This window comes from Amblyomma americanum, chromosome 1 (assembly GCF_052857255.1).
Source record: "Amblyomma americanum isolate KBUSLIRL-KWMA chromosome 1, ASM5285725v1, whole genome shotgun sequence".
Classification (NCBI taxonomy): domain Eukaryota; kingdom Metazoa; phylum Arthropoda; class Arachnida; order Ixodida; family Ixodidae; genus Amblyomma; species Amblyomma americanum.
The window spans coordinates 43,808,982-43,818,237 of record NC_135497.1 but is presented as its reverse complement, the minus strand read 5'-3'; the positions used below and the strand labels follow the sequence as shown (position 1 = coordinate 43,818,237).

Genomic DNA, 9,256 nt, shown 5'->3' with positions numbered 1-9,256 from the left:
CAAGAATCCGATGTGGCATTGCAACAGACAACGTGCAGCATTTTAAACAGTTAAATAGCACGCACGTTCTTTCACCGACAACGAAAGTATCCAATTTTCTCTAAGCAATAAATATTTTCTTAGTGGAATGCTTGAATATGCTTGAGCACTTACATGTCCGGCTGGCGTATTGAAGGCTGAGTGCAGAAGTCCATTTCTTACGCATTTAACCAGATGCGGAAAGTCAGAGACGAAATGAAGAAACCCCTTTCCATCAACGGGATGTTGTGCTTTGCATTTTGTGCTCGATGCAGTTGCCTGAATGCCCATTACTGTCCACATCTTGCGATTTTAAGTTCCTCCATCAGAGGCAATGACGTCAACAAACAGGCCAGCATTTTCTGCCAGTATTACTGCTTCCAGCATGACTTTTGTCAAAAGATCTATTTTCGTGTTTCCCCGAGTAGCAAAACATGCAAGTATATGTGTCCACTTGCCAGCAAATGGCACAAACATTATAACCATCTCGTGGTCAGCAACATTGTGCATTTCACTTCTTGGGGTAAACTTTGACCTGTCCACAAAGCCTTGAATATGTCCTGAAGAGGAGACGCAAAGATTTTCTGATAATTTCATTTCGTCCACAATGAGTCCACCATGTCTCTTGAAGATATCCATGGTGGAAGTCTTTTGCTTCAGAATGTTCAGGACATTTTCGTTAAAGCCAAATCCTGTCCTGTATGACTTGAGATACCTCTGCAATGTCACTTTGCTTGGTAAAGTGAGGATGTTTTGCCTGCGCATGTGCTCATAGAGCCGCGGGCTTTTCATTTGCATAATAATGCATTGTAGGATCCACGCTTTTGAGTACATCATCCCTCTCCTGCTTTTTCTTTTCGATGCTTTAAACATGTGCAGAGCTGCTTCTTGCTGCTTTGTGGTTAGTGATTCAATTCTACGCTGGAATGTCGCTTCGCTTGTTTTGGAGTTTTCTTCTTTCATTGCAGTTATCTTACTTGCAAGGTTCCTCAAACGTAGACTGAGCCGTTTTGTTTTCTGACTGGTAATTCTCAGTCGCTGGGACAAATTCCTTTTCACGGTCTTGGTATTTAACTTTGACTTTCTGGTGACAAGTGCTTTTCTTAGGTATCTGCAGCTAACACAGATCCCGCCTGCAAAACAAAAGCAAAATACACAAAGTTGGTTGCTGATCCATGTACTAAATATGAAAACAGGGCCGGTATATATAAAGAATCTTTCCAGATTTCATTCCAGTTTTGAATTGCCCGCCCCTCACCATTGCTTGAAGCAGCGTTATTGAGCCAATAACGAAATGCGGATGCGGGGCATCGCTTCAGCCAGTGGCGAATGGCGGGAAATTAAAAAATGGAATGAAATTCTTTAAATAATACGCCGACATAGCACGTCTTCGATCTGCTCAAAAAAATAACTGAAACGTGCGCTTTATGATAAAAGAAGCACTTACCTTCAGCTGTGACTACACCAAGGCAGAACTTGCTAAAGATTTTGCTGTTGAGAAGATTCAGCGTGTTTTTCATCTTGAAGGTCAGCATCTCATTCAGTTCGTGATACGTCTCTGCACTCATAGCACCTGCGCAAATCCGTGCACAGTCAGCTTCTTTTAGAATATCTCCTGCCTCATAAAGGTAGGTGATTCCTCTGCATTCCTTTTCTTTTCCATTGAAATAGCATTTGGCCACAATTCCACTTGCCCCATCCGAGCTGAACCACACCACTTTTTCATGGAATACAGTAAACGGTGTCTTGCTGGCGTGTGTTGTTGCATATAGCAGAGTATCAAGATCCGCTGTGTTCAGCCTCGTGCACAACTTCGGTACTGTTACATTCTCAGCGATGAAATGAAGATCGCCTGATTGCACGACTTGCTCAGCTTGTTTGAAGTCACCGATCGAGTTGGAGCTCCTGTCCGAGTTTTCGTTTTCGTGCTCATCACAACGAGACAGCCGAGATTTCTTTCTGGGTCCTGGTGCAGCGACCTCGCGGCGCTTTCTTTCTGCCCTCGGTTTAGAAGAAGGCTTCGAGAGGTACTTAGACAGACCTGGTAGCAGTGTCGGCACCGCATCTGGAGCTAGGGCAGGCTTGCCTCGAGGAAGCCGGATTTCTTTGCCGTCAATCACATGTATGTAATCCCGAAGGATGAAATGCTCTTCAAAGTGTCTCGCAGATCGCAGACGTTTCAGCAAGAGGTTTGTGGTCGCGCTTCAAATTTCTCTCCCAAACCTTTCGACGTTCCGCATCTTTGGGTGCTGCAAATACAGAAAGCTTCCGTCCGTTTTCCACTCGATGCCTGGGATATCCAGTTTTGCAAGCCGGTGCAAAACAGCGAGTATCTGCTTTTTTCCCTTTTTTACATCGAAGAAAACGCAAAACCGAAGCACTACAACCGAAGCACGTGCACGAAGAGCAACCAACGCTACCTCCAAAGTACGTCTCTCTGCCTTATGTTCGAGATGCCAGCGAAACCACCACCCGAATCCTGAGAAAAGGGGTCTCCGGGTTGCGCACAAGCCCACAAACACTGTTGCGCTTTGCCTACATGTTCCCAAAGACCGGTCACGAGGGAAAGAGCCTTGCGGCGACTGCGACGTAAGCTACATCGTCGAAAAAAAACTGAAAGAAAGAATTCGGCAACAAAAAAACGACGTCCGCAACTTCGCAAGAGAGCGCAGTCCTGTGTACCCGGACATTCCGAAGACTCAAACCACAGAATCAACTTCGACGAAACCTCGTACGTGCGTGCCATCTTCTGAACCAAAAAAAATTCTCAAAAAACGGCTATTCCCAGAATCCTGGCACATTCCTGGGACATCGAGCGCACAAAAGGAAGCCTGCCCGCAGTATATGTGCAGGGAGCTTAATTCGCTCTGCAGTTCAAAGGAGACAAGTCGCCATTGACAGCCATTGACCGCGTCAATCCGACAACGTACCATTGTTCTGCACACCGTAATGTGAATTGCAGCCATAACCCCCACCCTGCCCGCTTCTTTCGCATCACCGCTTTTCTTTTTTCGGCCTCCTGCTGCTCTCATCCATGCATACTTAAAGACGCTAACTACTGCCCCCATTCACCCCTGAAGAAGGAGCCCAGCTGGCTCCGCAACGTTGGGTTTTAAAATTTGTTTTTGGTTGAAAATGTGCCTGAGTTTATTAAAAAGCACTAGCGTGGCCGAATAAAGAACAGGGAGAAGCCCACTATTCCACAGAACACGCGATGCAAAACAAGCCTTGTTCCAGCGATGAGAAGACAGCACGGGAGAGACACAACACGGACACACTGACGAGTGCTGGCTTTCAACTGAGCATTTATTTCCATGTAGCGAAGCAGGAGGAACGGGGAAGGCTAGAAAAAAAAAGATTGTACAAACAAGACGAACTCACCACGATTTGAAAGCTGATCAATTGTAAATTTATACACAATTTTTGAAAGCTGGTTCATTCTTTTTCCTCTTCTTCGCACCCTTTCTTTCTTGTTCTACCGCGCTTTCTCGCTGTTCCTATGTGATTTCGCAACCCCTCCCCCGCTTCATTCCACCCAACTTCTTCCCCTTCGCCCCTCTGCTACCCCTCACTTTTGTTTGTCAACTTTTGAATTCGTTGGCCGCCGAGCTTACTATGCACTGCCCTTTCTCTGTCCCATACGCTTTTTCCCTCTCTGTGCCTTTGGGCAGCAATGTTTCCTCAGGGTGTCTCGTTCAGCGTGCGTGTTCGCAGGTGGCTTTTAATGGAGCGGGGCCACATGTCTGAGGGGCGCTCTCCGAGTTTTGTTGTCTTTTTGTACATTTTTGCGTCCACCAAGGAATATTCTTATCTGCTGTTCTTACCCCAACTACTCTAAGCAGCCGAAATCGCCACTTTTTTTCCAACGGCAACGCTCAAACCCGCTCAATACAGCGACGCGGCGAAGCAGACGGCTCGCTTTTCTCCTCCCGTATTCGACGGCAGCGCCCCGAGCGGCCGACCGCTTTTTTTGCTTCAGCTCCTCCCGCCGAAACCCGCTTCGCTCTTGCCACTACAAGTACAACCTTTTAGAACACAGTAGTTATTGCACAGTCTTCTGACGTAAGGCAAAGTTTTGTGGTTTTGCGGCCTAGCAACCTTGCCCAAGGCGGATTTAAAGTGGTGGCGAAGGCTGGGCCGAAAAGTGGTTTAGCGCGACTGCAGCACAACCAGAGGATGGGGGGCAAAACACTCATATAAAGAAATGATAAAGCTACAAAATTGGAATGTAATCTGCCACTAGAAAAAAAATATATTAGCACCTTGTTTTATGAAAGAGGTAAGTCATTTTCTTAAAACCTGGCAAATTTTGTATTTTTGCAACACTCTTGACCTGCCCTCTATTCATGAGTGTGCGGTGCATTACAGCGCGTCTTTGCAGGCCTTGTTTCGATACCCCGGCTAACCCGGCCACAGTGGCGGGAGCTTACGAAGCGATTTCTTATCGCCAGCTGTCTGCGATGGCGCGCCTGGTAAAGCGTATAAATTTAGCTCGCCGGTCTCAAAATGCTCCTTTTGCGAAGTTTTCGTCGTCCTTGCACGTCGCTTCTTTGTCACCGTTCGGTAAGATTTGCACCCCGCTGCACCGCTGCGGCAGTTTTCTCGGTTTTGTCGTTTCCTTCGGCGTGCGGCCAGTGCGAAGTCTTTTTCCGTCTTTGCACGCTTCGCGCTCTTCTTTTGAAGCGCTTAGCGCTTCATTTCAAGATGAGCTTGCGGCATGTGAAGAAACGATGCTCCGTGGTACACTGCGACAGCGTGGATAGTACCATTGGTGTCACGCTACACCGATTCCCGCTGGACTTTCACAGGTGAGCTCTTGACAGTGTCGTCTGCTCTAGGTATGCGCGATAGTTTCGATATGGTTTCGCCGGGCTGTTCGCTCGTGTTTCATAGCTGTAACCCGTTCGTGCGTACTTGGCTTCATGTTTTCGGGGATATTTATGTACTACACTGCAGGGCACACACTTTCAGTGCTGAGGTGTGCGAAAGAGGCCCACATTTTTCTAATTTATAGTGAGTTTCATGCAGCTGACTATCACCAACGTGAACTTCACACCGGGCTCTCAGGAGCAACCACGTGCACGCTACTGACCGGGAGGCCCATTTAGAACAAAGTTTGCTACCTGACAGCTCTGAGTACGACATTGTTTAGTTTTGCAAAACCATGAAGCCAATTTGAGGATCCCCTCGCAGCTGGGAGTATCGAAACTCAGCCTCGTGTATGTGCGCGGCTTTGAGGAGGCTTTAACTGGATTCGCTCAGCAGGAGTTATTGCCTGCCTTGGTATTGCTGTCCTACATATACATGACTGTCAGGGTAATTTTAAACGCACTTCACTCTCGTCACTCGTTGAGCTTAGAAAAGCAGCTAGCCGCGTGGCATGAGGATGAGCGTTACCGCACTCTGGGGCGCAGAGAGCTTGGCGCGAGCATTTACTACCATAGTTCAGATGTAATGCAAGTATAATTTACTGCAGTTAGCAGTGACAGGAATAATGACGCATTGGCGTTTCGAGTATGCGTATTCCTTTTGGCGCAGTTGTATCTAACGTGCATGTTGCATCACGTCCAGGTGCCGAGCGTGGGCGCAGTTCTGCCGCAACGTCAGCCTGGAGAAGAAGGCACCGTCGCAGCTACGAGAACTCAGGATTTGCTCGAGGCACTTCGAACCATCTGTGTATCTGCCGTCAGGAAGGCTGTGACACGATGCTTTGCCTACTCGAGCAAGCATTGCCGGTAATTTTTGTTATCAAACTTTTAAGGCATTCGCCGCTCTTGAAATGTCAGGTTTTGTGAAAAGATGAAATTTTTCATTTTTGTCTTAACCGTAAACAGTCTAGCGTCTTTTGCAAAACGAATTATGTATCTGTCTTGCGGCTTTAAAAATTTCAGTAAATTTTTACCTGCACCCTGCTAAGCGAAAACGAAAATGGAAGTATCGCTTTCACGTGAGCACATATAATTATATACATATCGTATATATATATATATATATATATATATATATATATATATATATATATATATATATATATATATATATATATATATATATATATATATATATACATATATATATAAATATATATATATATATAATATTCGTTTTACGTCTCTTGTATGCACTGTACACTGTATGTGAGGTTCGTGACAAATGTCCAACATAGCATAGAATTAGGTTTGTGCTTGTGGTAAGCTAATGGCACAAGCTTAGTAGGCGAAGGGTGCTCAAGCGAATTTCTATGCACGGGTGCGGAAAAAGTACACTGACGGTGTGAATACTCTTGCCTGATATTTCCGGTAAAAAAAAAGGATAATGGAAGTGGGATATTCGGTAGTCTGGTATGGCAAAGGGCTCCAAAGGATCTTAACGTGAGTCTGTCAGTCTTCCGGTTCAGGCTGTTTGATGCCGCTAGCCACTTCAGCAACGGAAACCAGGCGACTCTACATGTTTTGCAGCAAGTGGGAGTTGAATCTTTCATATTCACCGTGAAACCTTGTCTCTTGAACGGTCCCTGTCGTGTCCAGAGGGCATTCTCGTCCTTCCTTTGATAGCTCAAAAGAAGTGAGGGGGAAAAAAGGGTGAGCCTTCCTAAATGTTTGATGAATTTTAGTACTCCAGAACTTTGCTTTCTTGTATGCAGAGCTTCTTTTTTCATCTTCAGTCTTATCAGGATGCAATCTTATGCCGACTTGGGCAAGGTACGCTTGGTGAAAAGCTTCTCGAGATATTGTGTGCTCATGTGTTATGTATCAAATCATGCACTGAACGATTATAGAAATGCACTAATAATTGTTTGTGTTGTTGCCTTTTACCTCAATATTCATGCTAGCGAAAGCCAATGTTTGTACAGGTTTTTATTTTTTGCGATAATTGCTTACGAATTCATTCTTGTTGCATCTCATTGCGTAGGCCATAGGCTGACCTGCATAAATCTGTAAACAATATGGGGCACGTTACTTGATTTGCGAGCTATCGTTGTTTGTGTGATAGGCGAATTTCGCACTCTTCAAAGTAAAACATAGCATATGAAGATTGCAAATGATTTACTGGTGCTCCACAGCTGCTGATGACATCAAACTAATGTGCCTAACGATTAAGGGTGGTAAACAGAATTTTATTTCATTGGATAAGCATTTTTCTTTCTAGAGTGATGACAATGTGAACCGCATGCTGTGGAAGCTATAGTTCTTTGGAAATTATTTACTATAAAGGTACTGAATTCTCTTTTCTCTCCGCAATAATGTTGCCATTTTTGAGACACCTCAAGCGAATGCAGCAGCGACATGGACTGTTCACAATCTCCGAGCGAAACTTCGGCATCAGTGCGCCGGGCTGGAGAACCAGGTGAGCAGGGTTGTATGCATAACTGACATAAATCTTTTGAAAATGGTGACGACTGAAAGCTCATTGGACTGCTTCCTATGATAGCTGCTGTCTCCGGTGAACCTGTTTCCAAGGGGTACGTCCAGAGTCGGTCGTCCCAGTCGCTGCTACTCTTCCAAAAAGGTGATTGTTATTTCGTATCTGCTCGAACAGCCTGAGGAGGTATGGCTCAGAAATATGCTACAATTCCTTGTCTGTGCGCTGTGCAGATGCAGATGGTGCCAGCCCTACTGGTTCTACGCTGAACCAAGCTTGTTCCCACGCCAGTGGCTTCATAATGGTTCAGTGTAAGTGTTAATTCCGCCTGTGGCGCTTAGTTATTATTTGTGCATTGTTGGGTTGCTGGCTTCCCTGTCAGAACTGTGCTGTCACTATATTTTGTTCTTTATACTCTGTGGGCGCAGCTGACCACACATATGCAGGACCAAGCACTGAAGCAAGCGCTTCATCTCTGGAACCTGGCACGGCAGGGGTGGCCGCAACACTGTCAGTGAGCGCTGATCTGTCACCAGGAGCTCCGTTCAGCAGTTCGCCTCTTTGTTGTGAAGGTTAGCAATTTTACAACGCTTTCGCAATATTGCGCACTTTTTGGAGCTACAGGATTACATGCAGCTATGACTAAACCCGACGTAGCAACTTATTGCTCTTCCGTCGACTCTGTACGTTGCAGGATCTTTCACCAGCCCCATCAATGAAAGGCGGCCACTGCAGAAACTTCGAGCCAAGCTCAGGCAGCTGTGTAACCGCAACAAGAGGCTGCAAGGACTGCTGCTTCAGCGCCGTCGCATGAAGACCACTGCCGAATTGGTAGATAGTCTGCGTGAGCATTTAACACCAGCTGTTGCTGCTTTTGTTGAAGCTCAGTTAAAGATGCACAATGTCAGCAGGTTTGGCCGTCGATGGTGCAGCCAAAACAAAACCTTTGCTTTAGGTTTATACTTCCACAGCCCAAAAGGTTAGATATTGCAGGAAACTCCTGGAACTTCCATCTGTTAGGTCACTGCAGCTGTGGCTTGCACGCGTACCATTGAGGGTTGGATTTTATCCTGATGTTTTTGATTTGATCGAGAAACGGGCAGAGTCTTTTCCACGGCAAGACAGGGCTTGCACCATAATTTTTGATGAAATGCATGTTTCAAAGGAGCTGTCGTACAATCCAGTGCCGGACAGATTTGAAGGCCTTGAAGAGTACAGTGCAGCACAAGGTCCAAATCTTGCAAACAAGGCGCTTGTGTTCATGGCCAAAGGAATATGTACCCGTGGAAGCAGCCTCTTGGCTACTTCTTTGCAGATAAGGCAGCGCCTGCAACTGTTCTGTATGACCTCCTCTTCAAATGCCACAAAATGTTGGTTGGAGCTGGATTGCAGCCTGTGGCTGTGGTTTGTGATCAGGGGAACCAAAATGTTTCTCTGTTTTCGAAACTTGTGACCCCTGAAAAGCCGTACTTAAGTGTGAGTGGTGAACCGCTTTTCTTTATTTTTGATCCACCGCATTTGCTCAAGTGCTTGCGCAATATGCTCTTCAAGTATGACTTCAGGGTAGGCAGTGACACAATTAAAAGCTCGTACATACGACAGGCTTATGAGAAGGATCGAGAAATGCAAATTCGGTCCATCCCAAAGTTGAGTGCCCGGCACTTTAATTTAACTTTTGCTTCGAAGATGTCTGTGAAACTCGCAGCACAGGTATTCAGCAATCATTGCGCTGCTGCATTGTGCACATTGGTAACATTCCAACAGTTGCCATCAGAGGCTATCCACACAGCCAGATTTGTTGAGAGGATCGATAGACTCTTTGACAGTCTAAATACTTCACAGAAGCGGGGAAAGTCTCCGTATGCATCTGCAATTT

General features: G+C 45.8%; 2 protein-coding genes across 2 annotated transcripts; one reads left to right on the top strand and one right to left on the bottom strand.

The window, feature by feature from the left end:
- Positions 1-330: 330 nt before the first annotated feature.
- LOC144132519 (uncharacterized) lies at positions 331-855 on the bottom strand. Its single transcript, XM_077664994.1, has one exon. It carries the CDS (start codon positions 853-855, stop codon positions 331-333), a length of 525 nt encoding a protein of 174 aa, XP_077521120.1.
- Positions 856-4,859: 4,004 nt separating this feature from the next.
- Positions 4,860-7,957, top strand: LOC144128936 (uncharacterized). Its single transcript, XM_077662798.1, has 5 exons — positions 4,860-5,753; positions 7,279-7,365; positions 7,450-7,527; positions 7,614-7,691; positions 7,809-7,957. Exons 2-5 carry the CDS (start codon positions 7,305-7,307, stop codon positions 7,955-7,957), a joined length of 366 nt encoding a protein of 121 aa, XP_077518924.1. The 5' UTR covers positions 4,860-5,753; positions 7,279-7,304.
- Positions 7,958-9,256: the final 1,299 nt, after the last annotated feature.